At 36.5% G+C, this 24,166-nt stretch overlaps 1 protein-coding gene across 1 annotated transcript; it reads right to left on the bottom strand.

Moving 5' to 3' along the window:
- Positions 1-6,946: 6,946 nt before the first annotated feature.
- On the bottom strand, positions 6,947-23,244 carry LOC118735701 (protein tiptop). Its single transcript, XM_036465622.1, has 3 exons — positions 23,167-23,244; positions 16,984-18,714; positions 6,947-11,994 (listed from the first exon to the last, which is right to left on the bottom strand). The coding sequence occupies exons 2-3, from the start codon at positions 17,037-17,039 to the stop codon at positions 8,430-8,432; spliced, it is 3,621 nt and encodes a 1,206-aa protein (XP_036321515.1). The 5' UTR covers positions 17,040-18,714; positions 23,167-23,244; the 3' UTR covers positions 6,947-8,429.
- Positions 23,245-24,166: the final 922 nt, after the last annotated feature.

The raw sequence follows: 24,166 nt of genomic DNA, 5'->3' as shown, positions 1-24,166 counted from the left end.
AGAAATTTCCACCAAAATACTTTTTACTTAGAAAATTGAACTAATTTCACCACTCACGACACCAGAATGCTGGTACAATTACATATACAATTTTCAAATAGTTTTTGAAGTCGCACCAGCAGCTGGTACAATCACACCACAAGAACATACACGGTCAATCCACTTGATGGGCCATTTAACAAATTAAGCATATTAAGGGCCGTAAACTTATGTACTTTAAACTATAGTTAAATCGTTAATAGATAAGTTACAGCCCTAACACTTTTACAGTATGTATGTATAAAAACATAGGGAACATTCAATACATATATGTATACATATCAGCCTTTCTTAGTTTAAAAATTTATCTCTTACATAAATGAAAAAAAAAATTAGATAAAATTAAGCATATACAATTTTTTCATGCCAAGTATGAATAAATTCTCCAAAGGGCTAAAAAAAGGGCTAGGGGCAATTTTAAATTTATGTGGCCAAAAAAAGTATGTGGTAGCTAAATCTAGCCACCAAAGGGCTAACACGGGAAGACTGTTCTGCATAGTGTTGTCTAAATTGCAAATTTTGTAACAAGAATTTCTAGGAAAAATTTTTAAGTTTAAAGTTGATTTTTAGCAAGTTTTCACAAATTTTCTTCCTAATAAAGTTTGTATGTTGGACAAAGTTTTTCTATGCAAGAAAACGAAAAAAATATTTAAAATCAACGCAATCAAAGTGAAATTAGGAAACATTTTAATAAACTTTTTAAGGTTTGCACAAGTGGTGGGCGTAGTCGAATATGTAGATTAAAATAGCATACTCAGAATTTTGAATTTACCCTCAACAACAATTTACCAATAACAACAAGCATATAAATCCAAATTTCAAACTTTGTGCGAAAATTAAAAAAAAATCTACAAATTTCAACAAAATTGCATCGAAGATTCAAACTTTTTAATCCAAACTGCAAAAATCCGAGTTTTAGAAATTTTTTATTTAACTACCATTGTAAAGCATTTTCGTTTATATGAAAAAAATAAGCATTCTTTATACGGACGAAATTACAACTCACGGACTTGCCATCAAACAAAAAAGTTTTTGCAGTTTTACTATACCGGTTGCATTTTTAGACCAAGCATAACAAAACTTGAAAAATGCCGTAGTAGATTTTCATTCTGAAACGAACCGAACCATTTTTTACAGTGGTTTTCGGTTCGGTTTTGGCATTTCCAAATAAAAGCGGTTCGGTTCGTGGTTCGGCTCGAAGCCCGAAAAAAGCGACGGTTCGGTTCGAAACCGGTTTGCAGCCGTGGTTTTAACCATTCATTTTTGTTGTTTTTCAGTCAATAAGTCTATTTACAGGGCTACAAAGTTTCTTTCAGAGCATTGTTTATCAGATAATTCAGTGCGAAGGTGACTTATGCCGCGGCCGTAAGTTGATTTTTTTTTGTTCAAAAAATATTTTTAGAGCCCTTTAACGGACGAAAGTCCTTTGAAAAAAGTTAACCATATCGCTTCTTTTCAATAAAATCTCAAACAAATGAGTGTTGTTTGACGATGTCCAACGGTATCTATGCAAAAGGCAGCTAGCTTCCCATTGCTTTTTCGAATATCCAAAAACAAAAGCCTGGCGCATACACTGTGTAAAACTCAAATAATGCATACACACATTTCCACAACGCGCTCAGTTTACACTCAAATGCTGTAATTATTTCCACTCAATACTGTTTGAAAAAAAAAAATACTGGTTTATCAGGTGGCTCACTATTTACCCCGCCTTATTGTAAAGTTGAGAAATAAATAAAATAGAAATTCACAATGGTTTTTGTTGGACCCTGGTATATATCTACATATGTATCTGTATATCATCATGGCTTAGTATGCATTCCCATTCATTTGTGAAATCGTAAGTTTTTTTAAACGACAACAAGTGTGACAGTAATGGCTGACATTCGTCTCCAATTCGTATTCCGTATTGACATCTCACTTGCACACTCGCTTAACGAACTTGACGGACAACATTTCATCAAGCTCGGACATAGCGAATGTAGATATGTATGTATGTATAGCACATACACAAGCCAGCTATGATGCTGACAGCATGCACCTCGTACCGAGGGGTGCCTACTTGGGGACTGCGTGTGAGTATGTGTGTGTTCGTGTGTGTGTGTGTGTGGAGCCAACACGGTGGCGGTGCACATTAATTGAATTTTGATGCACTTTCCATAGGCCCTCCCGCCGTGTTTGTACACTTGAAGCTCATATACGTTGGCCGGCTGGCTGGCTGCCTGGCTGTTAGACTGGCAAGTAAGGTGAATCAAATGCAGTGTGCGAGAGTGATGGACTGCTGTCGCTCGAGCTAACAAGGCTAATGGTTAAAAGAAAGAGATGACAGCATGCAAAGCGCTCTCTCTCATTGCAACAAAAAGTTGCAGGTTTTTTTTTGTATTTATTTTAAACTGGTCGTCTCTGCTTCTCAGCAGCGGAACGTTTTTTATGTGGTTGTTTATGTTATTTGCAAAAAGTTTTGTTTATGATTTCTCTTGCGCTGAGTTACTCTCAGCTGTTATTTTAAGCGAAATACTCTTAAATATATATACTCTTATTTCGACTCTTATTTAAGAGCATTGATTTCAAAGAGCGTGTTTCTGCACATTGAGAACAGCGCCTTAGGTAAGAGCGAAATTTTTTAAGAGAACTTTGACTTTTTGAGAGCAATTAATAAGAGAAAGCTTATAAAGAGAAAGGCAGGACCGAGAAATAAATGTAAGAGCACAATGGCATAATTTATTTTATTTTAACGATTTCCCCAACTTTTGAATAAAAAAAAAGTTTTGACCGTTGCCAATTAGTATTGGTATTGCTTTGCGACCTTGCCTTTGATTGTGTGCGTGTGGGTGTATGGCGCTCAACTACATCCGATCACAAATCAATTTTTAAATATTTATCTCTCTACCCAAGGCTTTGCTTGATAAGCTTCTTTTCCCACGAGCAATGCTTTCAGAGACACGCACATACATGCATATGCATACGTACATGCATACATACATACATTTGCACACAGATAAATTTATAGGTATCGAAGTTTGGACTAGCCATCAAAGGAAACCTATTTATCGCTCTATATTTCCCCCATCTATACTTTTTTCTTTAGTTGTATCATTCTTTAAAAACTTACACATATGAAATTTTAAGGCAACAAAACTGTAGAAATCACACCATCTACACTATGGACAAGAAGTTAGCGCTTCAGAAACTGCTTCTACCGTCGGTAATTGCAAACCATAGTTTTATTGATGAACAACTGCCTTTTTCGAAATGCAAGAAAAATGGGTTTTCTGAAGAAAAAATATTGATAACCCAGATTTAAAGTGAGAGAAGGAAGTTTGAGGTTTAGTGAGACGCGATTAGGACGAAATCCCAGCATAATAAAATAATGAGTTGTAGAAAACGTGTAACTGGAGGGGAAAATTGCAAAGTTCAGTTTTTCAAATATTACAGGATAGAAAATACAAACCTTTCTAGCTCATTTTCTTCAAGGACATGTTTCACAAAAAAATTGTATAGAATTTTTCGCGTTTTCCAAGCTAAAACACAACTACAAACAAATCAAATACCACAATGTTGATTTTCTGTAACTATTTTTAACTTACAGTGACTCAAACAAATGGTCACGTGTTGGTTTTTTTTTTTTAATATTCGTAATATTTTTCCAACTTATATTTTTTTTTGTTATTTTGCTATAAAAATACCGTCTAAGCTTTAACCAAAAACATATAAATCACAGTTTCAAACTTTATACAAATACAAAATTTAGGAAAAATTCAAAAAATTAAAATAAAAAAATTTAAAATTTTTAATCTGCATCTTTAGAACATTTTTGGGTATTTATATACTTTTATAGCCCGTACAATTTTAGTCTAATGAAGTCCTAAAAAAAACCCCTAAAACATCGCGTTAATTTTTGAGAATTTTTTTTTCGGAGACTGCTTTTGTGGCTTTTTTTATATAAGGGCAAATCTAAAAAACAGGTAACCTTGGTGTTTTTTAGCTTTATTTTCACTGTTGGAAACTATATCAAGCTGGTTGCTTTTGGATATAATTCATTGACGTATACTTGAAGCCTCAAAAAAAAATTTGGATCAATTTGCCGCATAACTTTTGAATTATAGGTGTTTAAATAAAAAATAATAATGAAAACAAGTGAATTTTTTATGTAATTTTTAAGAGGTGAAAAATTAATTATGCCATAACTTTTGAAGCACACCATATACTGATTTGAAATTGTATGTGCAATTAGTACTTATGTGTACACTTCAAATGTAGTAGGTAAGAAAAGTGTGCATTAAAAAATAACGAAATGGCAAGCAACTCAAAGTCTGTAATTCCACATTTCACAATTTTCAAAATTTTCGGTTTATCGCGTATAGTTTTTGAAGCATTTAAGTTTAAGAACTTTTTAAGTATGTATTGTATACTACAAACAATTACGAATAATTTCATACCTGAGCAAGAGCTGTGCTTTCAGAATAAACCAACTTTTAAAGATAAAATATTCTGCGATCTTGAGCGTAATTTTTATTCCAAAAACACTTTAATTAAAGCCACATTTGGAAAACACGTCGAAACGATCTAAATCTTTCTATAACTGCTAGTCCTTATAAAATTACATATACCTGTAAAATGCTTCAAAAAATTTATCTCTAGAAGTGTGTAAAAACCCTGATTTACTACTCTTAATGATGCTACTTCTTTTAGTCAGAATATTTCGAGAGTGGTATCAAAGCAACTTTTTTTCAACAAATGTTCTGATAGTTGCTCTTACTTAATTGGAGCCTTCTGAATTCAATTCTGGCGTCCTAAGTTTTACCCTATTGGCTCCACTTTTCGTGATAGCGGTACTTGAAACTTTCCTTAAATTTTAAATATTTTATAAAAAAAGTCCCTGGGTTTTGAAGATATTTTACTAGAATTTTGCACATAACCGTTTTTTAATATTACCTTAACTATTCCATAAAATCATCGAAATCGGTTCACTAAAACATATAGCTCCCATACAACTGATTGATCTGAGACGTTGTTTTGCGTTATAACTCCTTCAATTAAACTGGTTAAAATTTAGTATAGGTTCAATTAAACATATAGCACGCATACAATTTATTATTCAGATATGAAGTTATAGTTATTGCGCAAAAACACATATCTGAGTAATCAGTTGTATTGGAGCTATATGTTAATGTTAACCTATTTCGATAATTTTAAGGAATAATTAAGGTAATATTAAAAAACTGTTATGTGCAAAATTTTAGTAAAATAACTTCAAAATTTAGGGAGTTATTTATAAAATAGTTAAAATTTAATCAAATGTTCAAGTACCGTTATCTCGAAAACCGGAGCCAATCTGGTAAAACAGGGCATGCCATTGAATTTAGAACATCCCAATTAAGTGAGTTCAACTTTCAAAATCTTTCCTCAAGTTTACAACTTGAACAGCGTAATTTCAACCCAGCTTATTCTTTTGTTTTCTATTTCATGCTTATTCCTCGTCTAACTTTTGAAGCACTTGATGAATATGAATTACACTTATATTAATAGATTTATTAAGAGATTACGAATAAAATGATATATAAAACATACATAGGTGTGCTCACAAATTTAAAAATTAAAATTTTTTGTTTGAAAGTGTACCTATTTTTTAGATTTGCCCATAACAAATGAAATTTCCATAAAAATGGTATTGATTTTTTGAAATTTTATTGCCAACGGTCTCCCGCATTTGATTTCATAAGAAATTCATGCCTATGTATATGGAAAAAAGTGCAAAAACCACGAATACAAAAATTCTGAAAAATCAACGGGATTTTTTTAGCCATTTGAAACATGCATTTCATTAGACAAAAATTGTGTGGGCTATGAAACTGCATGCTCAAGAGTCAGATAAAAAAGTTGAGGTTTTGATGAAAATTTGTTGAATGTTTCTAATTTTTGTGATTTATATGGTTTTTGTTAAAGCTCGGACGGTATTTTTATTGAAAAAAATAATTTAGCTCTAAAAACATTACGGATATAAAAAAAAAAAACCACATGTGGTCTTTTGTTTGAGTCACTGTGGGAAATTTGCGCGTATGACCGAATAGAAAAATGAAATATATACATAGGTAGAAATCGAATCATTTTTAATCGTTTTTGCTTCTTGCATAAGAATTTATTTTTGGAACTGGGAATGTCGATTAAGTTTTAAGGCAAAAAAAAAAATACTCAAAAGAAAGTCTCCTGCAGTGGAATTGAAACGTGGCTAAAAATTTGTATATCTTTCTTTAAATATCGGCGCCTAAAGTACAAAACCCCGTATCAAGCTAATGTAAAACAGCGTATGAGAGGTTGCATAAATTATTTTGTAGAGATTAAAAACACCCATATTTCAAAATGGTTGTCTCTTTTATAAAGCAATCGCATTTAAATGGACAAATTTTAAAATTCTAGATGTTTTGATAACCACACCGACATACTTTGAAAATTCCAAAAATTTGATCATTTAAAGAACTCGATATAATCACGAGGCCTCCGTAAATTTCATTAACTCGATAAACCTCGACAACTCTATAAATTTTGATGAACCGATAAATATTTGTTATTAACCGACTTCCAAAAAAGGAGGAGGTTATCAGTTCGTCGGAATATATTTTTTTTTTTTTTTTTTTTTATGTATGTTACCGCATAACTTTGGACCACGTCAACCGATTTCGATAATTCTTTTTGCATCGGAAAGGTAGTGTCTCAAAGGTACTACCATACTAATCTGGTTAAGATCCGATCAGTGGATCATGAGATATATATATATATATATATTTTTTTTATATGAGAGTTGAAGTCGGTTTTTTTTTGCAAAAAATTACTTGTTCAATAAATATCATATAATATATAAAAATCTCGATAAATATTTCGACAACTCAGTTTCTGCGTCTCGATAAATTTCGACAACTCAATAAACATTGATCAATTTCAATAATTCGATACATTGCTATAAATTAATAAATATGGATTGTTGTGACAGTTTTTTTTTTTGTTTTTTACGATTTCAATGGCTACACTTATGTTCTTCAGGGCACAAACTTAAAATGAAACCAGCAGACATGAAAACCGAAGGGCTGTACTAAACCTCGTTTTCTTGATTTGCTTTTGATATTTTATTCGTTTGAATTTGTAATGAGGCCTATTGGGATATTTGCTTTTAGAAAAACTTTCAAATAATTAACCGTAATTTTGTTTACTTGTCGGGCAATATTTTTTCAAACGGATCTATTTTGGATCGTGGACTATAAACTTACGCCTATGGCGTACTTAAGTCGAAGTTTGATATTTTTCAAAAAGGATTTCGAGCAGGAATCTTAAAAATTTAATTAAAAACAGAGTCAGTGCTCGCAGTATTCAAGATCTGTAAGTCTGATTCAATATTACTTGCCAATGTTCTGATGAAAAAGTCGATGGATTGCTAGTTTTTTTTTCGTTTTTCATCTGTAAAAATAACTTAAAAATATAAACAAACGAATGCAGAATCGATAGTCAAATGCCTTCGTCCGAGCTGAGTACCGAGATTCATTGAAGTCTATGTCCTTAAGTTTTAGAGCGAGCGCTCGGAAGATCCTTTGAAGGACTATGAAATTTATTTGGGGTTAGCACACTTTGCCGTATTCAGTTTTTTTATATTTTTAAGTTAATTATTTAACTAAAATTTAAAGGGCATCCAAAAAATTTAGCACATATCCCTACTCACTAAATAAGTTCTGGAAATATGAATGCCGTTTTAGTCTTTTTTTGAAAAAAACCTTTTTTGTGAACCTATGGTTTCTGATGCATAAACAGATATTTATGCTGGTGTTGGTTCATTTTCCATGGTTTTTATGCTATACAAATTACTCTGAGATAGGTGGATAAGTTAAAGTATTTTGTGATATTTTTTAACGGACTTCAAAAAAGGAGGAGTGTATCAATTCGTCAGAGGTGGTACCTCAGAGGTGGTCCTATACTAATTTGGTTTAGATTCGATCATTGGATCATGAAGAAATTAGCACTGCTCTAAAATATTTATACGAGAATTGAGTCGGTTTTATTTTTGCTTAAAAATTACTTGTTTTACGAAAATCTGATCAATTTCTCTTTAGGAACATTTAACTTGGTTTTTTCTAGGAACATAACGAGGAAAGCCTAGTACAAATAAGTCACGACGCACCGCGTCGAAAAATCGAAGGTCTTTAATAAAAACTGAACTAGGCTAATGTACAAGGAACTTTGCAAATAAGAAAAGGGTTTATTTCTTAAACAACATACTTATAAATTTACGAAATTTTCCAAAAAATAAAATTATATCTTTCTGAGCTTTCAATGCGCTTATAATTTTAACTTACCAATAGTTTAGGGCTTAGCAGTTAATTAGGAAACTATATACAACACATCGCTTATGCATTCTTCGATGACAATTGCTTGGCTAACTCGGTGTATTTGAGGAACTTTGATTGTGAGCTTTCGCTGTATGGATTAATGATTGGCGCAGCCATGTTGCCGCCCGCACCCAACGGACTCTTTGAGGCGCTCTTCGGCGATGTGGCTGCCGATTTCGGTGAGCACGCCAGCGTTGGTGATTTAATGGCATTCACTTCGCCTACGTCGTCCTTCATGTAATGCATCTTCGAGAAGTGATGACGATAAGCACCCTTTGAGCTGAAGACTGCATCACATTGCGAACACTTGATCATAGATTCGGCATTCGAATTCTGCACCGCATCATTGCAAGCCCAGCTGAAGGCCATCATGTTGCCAGTTAGCTGGGTGTTATGATTGATGCCATTGACGGCATTGCTGCGTGACTTTGTTGCCGGCTTCTCTGTAGTTTCGCAGAGTTTCTGAAGTGCAGCCAATGGATTGGCATTCGGCTTCTTATTTGTGTTGTTGTTGTTATTATTGTTGGTTTCGCCAACACCAATCAAAGTGTCTGCAGCGTGCGACTGTGCACTAACTGCATTCGAGCTCATATTGTTTAGATTGTCGAACATTGAAGAGAGTGCTGTGAGGCTACTACCAGCTGGCGCAAATCGCTTCTCAGCCAAGGATGATGTGGATTTGGGCGTAATTGAGCGTTCGTCGCTTGCGCTGGGGCTGGTAGCACGCGAGCCGGGCGTCTCCGCGTGTGGCTTATAGTGAAGCGAATCGCTTGATTGCTGTCGTTCATCTTCTTGGCTATCAATCATATTGAATTCCTTTTTCACGGAGATTTTCTGTGGTGACACAGCATCGGCGGCATCTTTACTGCCATTCATGGTTAGCTCTTGCGGTTCGTTAGACGTTTCCGAAGGCTCTGTTTTTATATTCATATTGATGAGCTCAGCGTGCACGTCAGCGTTTGTTATTGTTTCTGTTGTGTTGAACTTTTCTGGCGTTAGACGTGGTGTGGACTGTCGTACGCGTTCCTGCACACTACGTTCGGGTGTAAACGATTCAATGCGACTATTGCAGCGTTCGGAAATCGAACTGGACTCGCTAGCGCTGCGGTCACGCGCCGAGAAGCTCGAGTATGAGCGCATAAAGTGCATGGTTTGTGGATCTATGAGCGGTTTGGTATAGTCCACGCAATCATCAATGCCTAGACGCTTCAATATACTCGAGCCTAGTGGTGTGCTGCGTTGACTGCCATTACCGTTCGATGAGTAGGAGCTGCTGTTGCGCATGCGTGTATCGAAACTCTTCTCGATCAGCTGTTCGATGGCATTGAGTACTGATGGTGTAGAATTACTCGCCTTTTCGCCTTCCTTGGGTAGCGGGCAAATTATTTCCGGGCGTGTTGATGCGTGTGACACATTGCTGTCGGCTGTTTTGCGGCCATCACTATGACTAGTCGGGGTCTGTGGACTGGTGAGCTGTTCCAAGCAGCTCATCGGATTGAATGTCGGCTTCAAGACGTCGTTGTTGCGATTGCGTGCGGGCACCATCAACATTCCGCCCAGACACTGCCTGATGTGATCGACAAATAGCGCTGTCTCGATTTTCTCGCCACATTTTTCGCATGTGATCTTAGTTGTGGCGGCAAAGTCACGTAACGGCTTCAAAGCCGGATCCAAACTATTATTTTTGTAATCTTGTTGCGCGCGTTCCAACTCCAGTAGCTTACGCACTGGTAACGACTTTTTACGTTTTTCACGCATTTGTCGTCCACGCCGTGCGGACGGCGTTGCTGACGCGCTCGTCGTATGCTCTCCACCACAACCACCACCGCCACCGCCGCTGCCGCCGATTGCACGCATCATGTGCTCCTTGTAGTGTGCATTCTTCATCATGTGATTGCTTAGTTCCTTGAGCGACGGAAAGGCCTGATCGCACACCTTACATGTTAGCACAGCGCTTACAGTAGCCGACGTTGTGTTGTTGGGGCTAGAAATAACAGCGCCCGCCGCTGGATGAACCATGCCGGCAGACGGTGGCGATGTCACGACAGGTGATGTTGATGATGCGCCATTCGAGTTGGAGCCGCTGCCGCTGTTCGAGTTTTTATCGTCCGTCGACTTCCATGAAATGATCTGCTCCTGGGATATTATGTTCGTGTAGTGTTGTGTCTCCTGCATGTGCGATGTCATTTCGGCTAGCGAGCGAAAACTCTGGCCGCACCACATGCACTTCAGTATTTCGCGCGTTTGCTCTGCACCTTTGCCGAGCCAGACATCTTGGCCACGCACTAGCTTGCGTGGCAATGGCATCGTTTCTTTGATTAACAAATTGAGATCAGATTTATTGGACGTGGACGAAGTGGTCGCTGCAGCCGTTGTGGCGGATGTGGCGGCGAGCGATGTGTTGGTATTAGCGGAGTGACGTAAGTGATGTGTCGATTGAGTTGTCTGATTGCAGCCGCTGCCGCCGACGCCGCCACCGCTGCTATTACTTGGTGCACCACTAGCGCCCGTTGGAGGCATGCTAACACCACAGTGTTGCGTCTCCTTCATGTGTGCTGTTAATGAGGCCAGTGTGGGAAAACTTTGCTTACACCAAACACATTTGAAGACATCTCTCACAGCGTCTGCCCCCTTATTCAGCCAATGCGACTGCCATGCACTGTGCCGTCCACCACCACCACCACCGCCGCCGCCGCCGCCGGAGTTTCCCGCATTGTTGGCTGTCGCGCTTATTTGTCGATGCGGTGGTAGCTCGGCACTATCTGTAGCCGAGCCGAGTCTTGTCATTTCAGTCATTTTCTCTAGTGCTTTGGTAGCTTCATTTGGCAAAAGTTTGTGCTTTCCGCTCCACTCCAGTGGCGAGAGTGGCGATTTGGGTGATAAACTAGCTGCCGCCACTGCGGCTAGATATGGATTAATACTCGGCACCCAATTACTGGCAACAGGTGGCAGCGCTTTATAGTCGTGCGTGGTGCGTATTGTTTTTCGTATTGGCATGTGTTGTGCCTCCTCATCGGTAGCTTCACGTTTACGTCCGACCGACAAATCAAGCGGACTATTCACATCGACTGCTGCATCTGTGCCACTGCCCGATCCGCAGTTGTCATCGTCCTCCATCTTATCATCGGCCTCATCGTCGTCACTTTCATGCTCAGAATCCCGTCGGCGTTTCGTGCTAAAGTCCAGCACTGGTTCATCATTTGTGGCGTCTGTTTGTGGTGAGGGTGGCGTGCGATTTGTAGTTGGCGTATGCGTTCGTGTTGCTTGTTGTACCAAGGAGGCCGCGGCCGCTAGTGGATTGGTCAGCAGCAAGTGATTTTGTTGTGCTGCTGCTGCTGCAGCTGCATTGAAGTATGCAGCCATGGCAGCAGACTGTGGTGGCAACAAGGCAGCTGCAGCAGCCGGTGCTAGCGTGGCCGACAGCGGTAGTCCTGCAGGTGGTGTGCTGGAAAGCGAGGTGGCTGCTGGCGTCGTAGTTCGCTCATTGCCAGAGCAGTGTGAGCCATTCGAGGGGCATCTGCCCTCCATTGCTGCTGCAGAAACATTCGATTCTCGGGATTGACAGCGCGGGCTGGTCAACTCACTGCAATGGGAAAAATAGAATAATTTTATTAGACAAAGATTGCAATAATTTGAAGTGCTACATACAATATTTAAGTTTTCTTGAAAGGGAATATTTTTGAACAAAGTGAGGCGTTTATAAAATAGCTTATACAAACAGCAAGGACCCGGGTATATGCAGAAATATTGGCTCCCTGGACCGTACCCTATCCACAGTAAGCCTTGCAATCGACCTGCTGAGCTGACGCGATCAAGAGGTGCATCCAAACCAATTTTGAGACCGACGTCAGTGAACTCAAAGCTTTATTTGCCACTTGGCTATCTCTTATTGAAACTTTTATTAATGTGTCTACTGCTTCTTTAATTAATGAGTAGCAGCTGAAAAACGCTGAAGCAGCCTGGAAACTTAAATTTAATATTCATGAAGAGTTCATCGCAAGAAATTCTACTACCAGACCTACCACCAATTTTCGACCCATCTGCGAAAATTTTGATTGCTGCCCTTCTCCAGCATCGTCGTCCCACCAAATAATCCTTTGAGGGAACGGCTGTAGAGCAAAACTCTCAAGAGAGTGTCTAGATTCTGGGCCTCATACGGTTTCCTTGAGCCTGATTGCAAGCCGTGCTGTGGCTATTTTAACTGGCATGTAAATAGACATGATGTTGAGCGCCAGAGTGTGAGAAGTCAGTCCATTGTGCATATAGTAGCTGCCCCAGTAGTGTTACTCTACCTAACGAAATCTACCAGACGAGAGCTTCGCGCTAACTATGGTCTCACAAATCCACGGAACTTGAGTTGGATGAAAGGACCCATTTCTTAACAAAACTTCATCTACAGCAATATAAGGCCAGTAATGTCTTACCCAGCCCTTCCTCAATGCCACATTTCCATGACATTCTCTTATCTAGAAACTCCTCCAAACGAGTGAAGAGTTGATTTGGAGATCTTGAATATCCTAGTATCTAAGACCTGTATTACTTTACTAGGATTGACGATTAGATCGTTGTTAGCTAAACATTTAGTCATCAGGTTTAGATAACATTGAGTCAGATCATATATGGTGTACATAAATATATCAAGCAACTACCTAGAGAAGAGATGAGAGCACCCAACATTACTGTGAGCCTCTGTTTAAGAATACTAAATTGTAAGTAAAGGCTAAAGCTGGACACTTGAAAATGGGCTCGGGGATATTATTTGAATAGTACTGCGTGTTTCTCTGAAATAATGAGTCCTTTAAGTATCTTTATAGCTAACGATATTTCCCTGCTTAATGACCAACGCCCTCGCGATGCTCTCATGTCCCACTCTGACCGCATAAGCATTTATTGGAAAACTCCTTCTTAGTACGACGAAGCACGTAGAAATAAAACTTCCGTTTCATGAGCTTACAGGAAGCGAGCGACATGCCTAACCTCCTCCAAGCAGGTGAGAGTACTGCGATAGTATATTTTCTCATCTATCCGCACCTATGTCTACTATGTTATTAGGCTTAAACCTATCAGCGGGAAACCAAATAGAGATCTTTTGTTTCGGAATGCTTTCAGCCCGTAACTCACTGCTTGGTGTCTATATGTGATGGCTTTTTATGGAAAGTATACTATCATTCTTCAAAACCAACCACCGCCGCGTAAGACCGACTATTACATAAAAACGCTTACTTTCCATTTCCCTTTAAGCGTCATACCGCTGAAAATTTTGTATGATTGATTTCATTAGAGGGATTTTTTTTTTTTTTTTTTTATAGTATTTAACTCGGAACCCGCTGGTGCTAGCAGAGAATGAGGGAGGACCCCACTGCGATGGGAAGACCAAGTTTAGAAGGACTTGGCTTCCTTGGCAGAGAAAAGGAACGACTGGCGTGCTTTGTTGAACTCGGCTAAAATCGCCAAATGAGAAGATAAAGAACATCTGATCAGCAGTGGGATTTTAGAAATGACTATGCTAAATATCTTTAAAAAAATAGCAGAGGTGCATAATTTAAGGCCACACTGCCACTCATTTTGAGAATTTTGACCACGAAAAGTTTGCGTATCGATTAGCGCTTAAGCGTTAGACAAGGCTTCGACTGTCTGACTTGAAGTTGGCTTAAAATATATTCATCCAGGATTTAGTCAGATATGCTCTGGGCTCGTTTAACTTCTAAAAGGATCCAACAAGGCTGAGAAGCAGACTTGCGGAAGCATATGTTGCACAAATGTGGAGAGAGCGCACGTAATCTTCATTCCGATTATTCGCAAGCAAAGTCATTCAAGTCAGTTTAACCTCCTTTGTGTTGAAAGTAATTGAGACGATAAATCACAACAATATGAAATTCAGCATTCTGAAAATTACACCATGTATTAGCGTGCATAAAGGGCTGAAAGGTCTACGGATACAGCCCCGTATGAGCCGAAAACTGAACCACGTTACACTCTGGCGTTCGCAGGGCCCTAGAGAAGAGGAATTTGCAGCCTGTTATCTGAATCCTATTATGTAGAGCTTAGTCGTGGCTGAAGTCATTCAGCTTCTCTCTTAGAATAGCGTCCATTTACCAAGGTTGTGGATATGAGAGCACTCTCTGGTTGTGTGCCAAGTTAGGGCTTAACATTAAACCAGATACAACTGGAAACGAACGTGATCAGCGTCGCCAGAGAAATAAAGTATCTGAGGCTAATCGGAGACACAAAACTTCTGTCGAGGAAATATATGCATGCGACTACTTACAAGGCAACGAATGCTGTAACGGAGTATAGGCGTCTGGCAACAGAGTCTTGGAGATGCAGTACCAAGAACTAAATGGCTATAAACTTTGATAGGAGAACAAATAGTAAAATTTGGGACTCATGTAGAAAAAGTGAGCTTAAAGCTCCGACTTGAGTTTCAGTACAAATTCTCGAGCTTGAGCTCGCTTCTTTGGTGCGAAAATTGAGTTCGAGCTTAAGCTAACTTTTTATAAAGGAGACCCAATGGCTCCCAAAGCTACAACGACTGGCATATTTACGCAAAACAGGAAGCAATTGAGACCCTTCAAATAACCAAAGAACAGGTCGCCAAAATAATAACTTTACTAAGCTTTGATAGCGAGGGATTTGGGGAAAAAAAGGGTCATATCGTCTAGAAACATAGAGAAATTTTTCTGGCGGATTTTTTGAGATGCCACTCTGGATCTGGACGAATTGCCTCGCAAGAGAGGCAGCAGATATTACTCCAGGTGGCTCCAAGCCTTTCGTGGGAGTAGGAAGAGGAATGCATCAAGGGATCTAAACTGACATACATATATGTATAGCGCGCTAGGACTGCGCCCGGCAAAGACTTTACTATGTGGGTATAACAAGAAGAAATTCCGAAGCCTAATTAGCCGCGAAAAGGAGAAACACTGTAGACTAAGAGCGAATCTGTATACGCTGGAGATACATGTGATCAAGCGACTTTTGTGATATCGTCTGCGCCTGTAGAAAACGTCAGCTCACTGCAATTCTTCATAAAAACTCTGACTCTGGAATAATGATCGTAGAAGAGTCTTGCTAATATAAAAACTACGGCATTCGTGAACGCTTCATTACCCGTCTCGAATCGAATGAGATAAAATGACAACCGCATTGAGCAAATTTATATACATACATACGTAGTAGTGAAAAGTTTAATGTGTGATAGAATTTAAGGTAAATATTTCATTTAAATAATGAAAAACTTGTAAAATAAGACTCATTTTCATATATGCATGCAACTATAATATAATTATGTACATTAGGGAGTGTCCTAAAAAAAAAACGGTATTGTTTTTCCATCGGTATTAAAAAATCTTTTATATTTTGAGGCTTCCTAAAAAATGTTTGCAAAAAATATTTACCTCCAACAATCGAGTTTTTTTTATAGATAAAATTAGTTTTATAAATTTCCTTCGAAAAAAAGTCACTTCATATGATATGAGGCCGTGACAGCAGACGTTTCCTAACCCACAAATTTTTTTTTGTCTAAATAGTCTTAACACACACCACAATAACAGGCCAATTCTGGCATCTGTCTTTTAACTCACCTCAGTCTTTCGAGAGACAAAAGTCGATATATTTCGGCAACTATCTTGAAAGCCCTTTTCTGTATTTCGAATAACTAATTGAAAGATGCACTACTAGTGTTATTATATTTATCGTTTAGCAATAAGTTTACTAAAAACTGAACGAAATGAAAAAATATTCTTTTAAAACAGAAAAAATTAAAATTTTGAGAAACTTGAAAAGAAAAAAAAGATGAATCAAAAAAGTTTCCAAACGTTAAATTAAATAAATAATATGAATTTTTTAAGCAATAAAACTTAAAAAAAAAATTGTATTAAAAAAAATCGTTGCCGAGGATTGAACTTCGGATCTCTTGAAGTGCCCAGTGAGCATTGCCTCTGTTACAGCAACGTTATCGAAATTGAAATTTATTGAAAACAAACAAAAAATTTCAAAATCATTCGTTAAAAAGTTAAGTAAAGGTTTTTGTTTACTTAACTTTAATGTTCATTAAATACCCTTAATGAATCATTAACTGACTCTGAGAGGGATTTTTTTTTCCAAATCGTTACTGAGGGACACCTTAAGTAATCACTCAACGACTCTGAATGGGGCTGTTATTCCCAAATTTTAAGATACGAGGCTACCTAGCGTATCATGAAATTAAGAACTAAGCGACCTTTACTATAAAATTTGTTACATTTGAAACAATTTTAAGAAGTTAGCTACAAAAAAAAATAAAAATTGTGAGTTATGCCACTTCTGCGCTCATGGCCCCATATGAGAGTTTAAGCTTACATGGCCTGCATAAAGAATGTTAAAAAATTTTATCAACGAATGGCAAAATTATGAGATTTTTTAATCGGTTCCGAGCTTTTCCAAAATATTTTGGCGCAACTCTTAAAATATAATAAATTTTGTGGTTCCGCTAGAAAAACCGTAATACTTTTTTTTTTTTGGTGATGCACCCTAATGTACATAATATAGGTACATACTATCTATCTTAGCTTAAAATAAAAAAATTTGTAATCACCTTGCCGTGAGCGCCTGCCTGTAAATTTCCAGCATAACCGCCTCGTGCAACATCATTTCTCAGCTGCCTATTTGATTTTTAAGGCAAAAAAAAAAATCTAATCGAAATACTACCAGCAAACACTTGGCAATATAATATTCCACAGTCTTCAAACTCTACAAAAGACACAAACACACACGCAAAACATTTTCAATGCACGCGAATTTTCGGTGTGGCCTATATCTGCTTGCAGTTCAATTGATTTTCGAGGTGTTCACCTCAGCTGCAACATATGTATGTATGTATATGCGGAGGAGTGTTTCTTCGCTTTTCTTTGAATTCAACGCGACACGACACTCTTTTTTTATTTTTTTTTTAGATTTCTTCCTGTATTAGCACTTGCCACTTGGCACTAGGCACTTGTCGCATTCTTGTTTGACTGATTTATCAGTGTCCACGGAAACAGCGATTAATTTGTTTTTTCTTCGTTGATTGTTTTTGTTTTTGTTTTATTTTTTATTTTTATAACAAATACACGCGAAAAAAATATTTCTTTTAAAAATAAATACTGCTAATGCTTTTATGTTCACTTTTGGCTGGCTTCTAAGACATCCGCTGATTTAGTAGCTAATGTCAAATTTCTACACATTGTAGACGCTGCTGAAATTGTTGATGACGCTTTGGCATAGCCTATACGAGTACACGTATTGACGACGGTGCTACCAGCAGAGATGAATTGTATTTATGTATAGTACATGTGTATGTATGTTATTTAATATATGTATGTATGTGTCTTTTGAATTTGTACGAGAACGTGTCACTGGCGTGTTATGCCTCTATCAAAAACACACACGTCAAATAAATCAAATGTCAGGCGGCTGGCTAGTGGTATGCTATAATGACTGCTGACTCTGGTGTGGTACAGAGTGGGGTGTGCAGAGCGAAATGAGGCGCAAGAAACGCTGCTTGCTGCCTTGGTGAACAGTCAGCTCACTAGTAGTAGTAGTTGTTGTTATTGTTGCTCGCTGCTGACGAATGCTCGAATGGATAAGTGAATAAATGTGATGCGGCGCTGTATGTAGGTTGGGCAGACAGCAAACACACACATTCATTCATACATACAAAATACTAGTTATACCAATGTGTGTCCGGCCAGCTGAGTGTGGAAGAGGTCGTTTGGTTGGTTGGTTGGTTGGTTGGTCACACCGGCTGACGCTTTGTCACTTTGTGCTGCAGTTGTTGTTGTGCTTCGACTCACAGAGTGACAGTCATCAAAAAGTGTCAATCTCAAAGAAAACAGCCGTACTCATGCACGCTCGCACGCACGCACGCACGCACTCACGCTCACAGTAGACCCTCAAATGTGAATGAGAGAAATGTAAACAATTTCCTTACGCTTAAGTGGGCGACACACGACGCCACAGTAGTTGTGGGTGTGTTGGTTGGGTTTATGCTTAGCTGCTGCTATTCGATTCTTTAGATGCTTGTTTCTAGCTTTCTTATAGAATTGTTCACTATTTTTAATTTTTATTTAATACCTTCTCCTGTGTGGCTTCTTAATTTCGTGATTTACTTGCTATTTATTGTAATTTATAGCTGCTGTTGGTTTTTGTTTCATTTATTTATTTAGATAGATTTTGTGTTTCACATTCTATTGTTAATACATACGTATGCATTATTTTAATCTTCTGCATTCTAATATGTCTGTCTGCTTACTTTGGAGTTTTTCGTTTAAGTTATTTTGATTTGCGACTGTAATAATTTCAAAAAAAAATTGTATTAAGTGGTAAACTTTTTACGCTAACGTATTTAAAGTCATTGAATATGTTTTATAATGCGAATAAATATTTAAAAGATTTTATTTCAATATATGTATATGTATGTATGTAGAATCTACATTGTAGATACATATTTTCATATTTCCAGTCTTATTATTATTTTTTGCTCTTTGACATTACATATTTTTAATTTTGGGTTTATTTAATTAAATTTTATTATATTTTCTTAAATTTATGTAGTTGTATTTTATTTTGTCCTATTAAAATTTAATTTTTGATTTTATTTTATTTTATGTTTTTTTTTATTTCTCTATAAAATTGTTTATGCATTTTTAATTGATTCGATTTTTTTTACTTCATTTTATTTTATTTTGCTTTCTTTTATTTTCTTTTACTTTATTTTATTTTACTTCAATTTTGTTTTTTAATTTGTTTATTTTTTGATTTTTAACTCAACTTTATTTAATTTTTTCTTATTTATTTTACTCTATATTACTTTATACTACATATTTTATTTTCTCTTGTTTCATTTCATTTTAATTTAATTTAATTTAATATAATTTAATTTTATTGTATTTTATTGATTGTACTTTATTTTATTTTCTTTTACTCTAAAAAGAAACCAATCATATTTTTTTTAACGTTTTTTGTGTTATAATATTATTGTATTTTATTTTATTCTATTCCAATTAAATTTTTTTATTTTAGTTTACTCTATTTAAATAAAATTATTTTATTATTTAATTTATTTTATTCTGTTTTAATTTATCTCATTTTAATTGATTTTACTTCTGTTTTTTCCGCATTCATTTTTTTTATTAAATTTTGAAGTTTCAACATTACTTTTTTTTAATTTTACTTTTATTTTTTGTTGTTTTATTTTACTTAGTTACTTTTCATTAAATCTTTTTGTTTTAGTTTGTTTTACTTTAATCAAATTATAATTTTATTTATTTTTTTTTTATTTTTTTAATTTTGTAATTTTTTATTTATTAATTGTTTACCAATTGTTGTTTTTAAGGTAAATCTGTAAAGCGATAAATCTGCGACCATATTTGTTTGTTTTAGTTTATGTTTCTCGAATGATGCGTTCACAGCCAATTTCACGAAAGCAATTTAAGTGAAAAATGATTTAAAATTTTATAGGGAAATTGACAGAAAATAAAACAGATCGCTGGCAAAAGCCTCACACCTAGTATTTTTAAAGGTGGGGCAGAAGCACAAAAATTGGCAAGGCAGCAAGAGCAAAGAGTTTTCGGGTATGCTAATCACAGTTTTCGAGCTTTCTTCACTAAATAGAAGTAACCACTGAGCAATATCACAAGTCATATGCACTCCCGTCTTGTCAATGAAGCCAAACAACTAACTACATATATCGTCCGTGATTGAGGGCAACTTGAGTTTTGTCTATTTACCTACACTGCCTCGAAGCTTCTCAGTCATTGCTGAGCGAAATATGTATTCATCTAGCGGTTGCTTCGATGGCCCAAGGTTTGAGTGGACTAAGAAAAATTTTGTCTGAGCCTCATCTTATCCAGAGTATTGAGTAACTTGTCATCCAGCGTACAAGAAGTTTCTTATTTTTTTTTCAATACAATTTGGTCGAGACTTGCATTCCCGAACTAGTTCTGAGGTATTTAGAATGCCTCAAGTGCAACTTGGCTATCACTGCAGACATGTTGACTTATATTTACCTCTCCATCAATTTTCCAACACAGAGTCGATGAGCATTTTGATGGCAAATACTTTGGCTTGGCATAGCGTTGCGTATTCACCAAAAGAGAAGTTAAAGTGACTACTTTCGATTAGTTTCTAAATCTTGAACCTGTGTAATCTGTGGCTGTGCATCTAGGGCAATTCCAGCTGCTGCTGGCAAAGCTCTAGTTTGGCACACGGTGATCTCTCTTTGAAGTTTAATAAGCACATTTGCGACACCATTGATGGCATGTCTGTTCCACCATAACACAGATGCGTAGCAGAGCAAATCCACTGAGCTTGGGCGTCGTCATTGATGAAGTTTACAATCAGGTAAGCAATTACTATTTAAGCACAAAAGCCAGGGAGAACACACGCCACCCTGATTACAACTCCTGAACTTTGTACGGTTCAGACAAATTTCTTTTCTATAAATGTGAAATTGAAAAAAATTATTTAGACACTTCCTAATTTTATTTCGAAGGTATTGGAGGTATTGCTTTTTTTAAATTTCTGTTTCCTCTTCCTATTTGGCACATTAACCAATTGCCTATCTCCTTTGCGCAATATTTAATTTATTAACCAAAATTTTCAAAATTAATGTGAAATATCCTTTGTGTTCAAAACTTTCATTTTTTGAGTTTAAAGGCATGGTAAAGATCCTATTACAACTTCAAACTACGTCATGTAAATTTTTTTTGAGAAAATTTTTCACTAAAATTTTTCAGAAAATTTTTAATTTATTTTGTGATCCACTACAAGTTACTGGTACAAAAAAAAAAAAAACAGACGCTTAACGAGAGAAATTGTTATTATCTTTTTTTTTTTAAATTTGCTCCTTTATTAGCTTGAACTTTTTTTATTTATTTGAATGTTTTCATAACTTTAAAAATGATGAAAACACTGTAAGGTAAAACCATTGCAGACTGGACGTTTGCAAACACACACATTCTCAGTCCCATTTTCAATTTCAATCAACGATTTTCTACTATTTAATTTTTTATTTTAAATTTAGTAGATATGATTTTTAAATGCTTGCAAACGCCAGAAAAAGACATAGCATAGCATATTGAACAGGTGGTAGCAGTAGAACAGCTTATTTGATTGTTCTTTTTTTCAAATTATTTGGTCTCAAAAAATGTCGAATATCTGCTGTTAAGTTTTTCCACAAAAATTCATTAAAAAAAAACCCGATATAAAACCAGCTCTTGGAACGTTCACTTAACTCAGCAGCCCAAAAGCTGGTTTATGGGATCTTGCAAACAAATTTGCCATGAAAGAAAGTTGCACCCATTTTTTTTTTCAATTAAAATTTTTTAATGTTTTTCATATATTTCACAATGGCCTGTTACGGTATTTAATATTTAATATTTTGACACTTTAGCGACCAGACGCACAAACAAAATACACCTTTTCTTGCGCTAATTCTGCTAACTGTTTTTAATGCCTTGGTTTTGCCTTATAATGTTTTTTTTTTATGATTTTAAAGGTTTAAACGTGATTTTAACTCAGTTGAGTTTTATTTTTAATTTGTTTGGGTTATTTTTAACAATTATCGCCACCGAAAGGTGTAAAGGTGCTAACTGTACTTTTTTCAAAATTTAATTTTTGATGTGTGGCAGAGAATGCAAAACTAAATCGATTTTTCGTCTCCCATAAGCAATTTCAAAAAAAAGCTGTTTTAAATTTTTTCATATTTTGTTATTTTGTTTTGCTTTTATTTCATACATGCGTATTTCTGCTCCAAGAGTTGTGTTGGATTTTGCAATTTTTTTTTAATTTGTGAAAAATTTTGCAATTTTTTCGAGTTAAAGCCATTTTTTATCTGATTTTTGCTTACTTTTCTTTAGTCAGGTATTATTTTCTTTTATTTTCATTGGTATTTAGCAAATGTTGCGCTGTAAGTGTGTTTTTTCTTGGTTTTTCTTGTTGTCGTTGTCGGTTTTTTTGTACAAAAATCGTGTAAAATGTCTGTGCTCAAAGTATTTTTTTCTACATAATTTAGAATTCATATTTGTATTATTAATTTAAATTTAATTGTTTTGACTTTTACTTTACTTTGCCTGCACGCACTTTTCCAGCGCCTAAGCACAAATTTACCGCTGCAGCTCAACCCACTTTGTTCAGTTTTTGTATTCCTAATTTTGTTTTGTTGTGTTTGGTGACTCACACACGTGGTTTTTGCGCTTCAATAATGTCTTCACTGTATTTATTTTATCGAACTTTTGTTAAATTTTTTTTTTTATTAAAATTTTTTAAATTATTTTTGTCCAACAGTTTTTTTTTTGGTTTACGAGTCCTTGTACTTGGCCTAAAAATGCTTAAACTAATATAAATGTAAGTTCTCTTTAGCTTCATTGAACCTTTTTGCACTTCACCCACCTTATCACTTCACATTTTCTTCTTATTACAATACCAAACAATTTTAACGAAATTCGAACATTTTCCAGTTTTTCATTGAGCTGCACTTGATTGGCACCACAACATGCAGATGTATAACAATTCGACGACGTCAGCGTTGACAATGTCTTAAGCATTGACGCCACAGCGTATTGCAAATGTCCTTGTCGCCCCACTAATGATAACACACTGCCAACGACAGCGACGGCGACAACGACGACGACACTCCCGCCAACACCAAAGCCAGCCAGCACACCACCAAGTCAGGCGCATACAGCACCAAACAGCGCCAATACAAAAAAAAAAAAACAACAAAGAAAAAACAACTTACACACACACACGCACTGATAAGTTTGTCGGCAGGCAGCTAACACGTTTTCAATTTGCTGTTGTTGTTATTATTGCTTATGTTTTTGCAATTGCTGCAGTTGGCCATGTTGTTGCTGTTGTTAACGTTACTGCAATGCTACAACTTTGTATGCTCATGCTGCTGCTGCTGCTGCTGCTGGTACTCCCACTGTTGTAGTTGTTGTTGTTGTTGTTGTTGCTATTCTTCTAGTTGCTGCTGCAAATGTTTGCTGTGCTTTTTTTGCTGTCAAATATTTACTGTCTGTTGTAAGTGACGTTGTTTGTGCTGGAGCTGCTCTTGTTGTTGGCGTTATTGCTGCTGCTTTTCTAGAAGTAATTGTATACGTTGCGAATAGAGGAGTAGTAGTAGTAGCAGTATTAGTTGTTGTAGTAGTAACCGTGAATGCAACACCAGCATTGAAATTATTCGACATGATTCCGTTGAAGCGTTCAGTTGTCGACTAAAACATCTTTTTGACACTGACAACGTTGAGAGCTGACAGCCCAATATACAATGAAAAGCAACTGAAGCAAAAGCAGTGGCAGCGGCAAGAGCAGCACCAGCAGCAGCAGCGGGAATAGTGGCGAGTAGTGTGATATTGACTCGTGTACAACGACAATGATGAACCACGACGACCACGACGACGTCAGGGACCAGAGACGGCACCAGCGTCGACGATTTGAACGATGTGCAAGACAATCAAAATGAAATGCTGCTGACTAACTGCGGCCAGTATAGCAGTGAGCTATGTAGCTGAAGCCGTCGTCGTCGTCGTCATGCCACTGAGACGCTCCGAAGAACGATGGTCGTAAAAATGATATATTAAGGGAGTACGCGCAGCCTGAGTCAGCAGCAAAAAGTGTGCGCACAGCATGCCATTTTGGACTCTCAGAGCACACTCATTACCCATACGCATGCAATTGCAAACCAACACCACTACATGCAAATATTAATTCAAGTAGAGAGTTGAATCAACAATCAA

Source organism: Rhagoletis pomonella, unplaced genomic scaffold, assembly GCF_013731165.1.
Source record: "Rhagoletis pomonella isolate Grant_MI unplaced genomic scaffold, Rhpom_1.0 Rhpom_scaffold_00003, whole genome shotgun sequence".
NCBI lineage: Eukaryota > Metazoa > Arthropoda > Insecta > Diptera > Tephritidae > Rhagoletis > Rhagoletis pomonella.
Note: the sequence above shows the minus strand (reverse complement) of the source record. Positions and strands in the feature narration are given on the sequence as shown.

Bases quoted from the DNA above. Each gene is read 5' to 3' on its own strand.
- LOC118735701 (XM_036465622.1), bottom strand. From the start codon at position 17,039: ATGATGTTGCACGAGGCGGTTATGCTGGAAATTTACAGGCAGGCGCTC. The intron at 11,995-16,983 runs GTGATTACAAAT...TTCCCATTGCAG, and splicing joins AGGCAGGCGCTCACGGCAAG to TGAGTTGACCAGCCCGCGCT.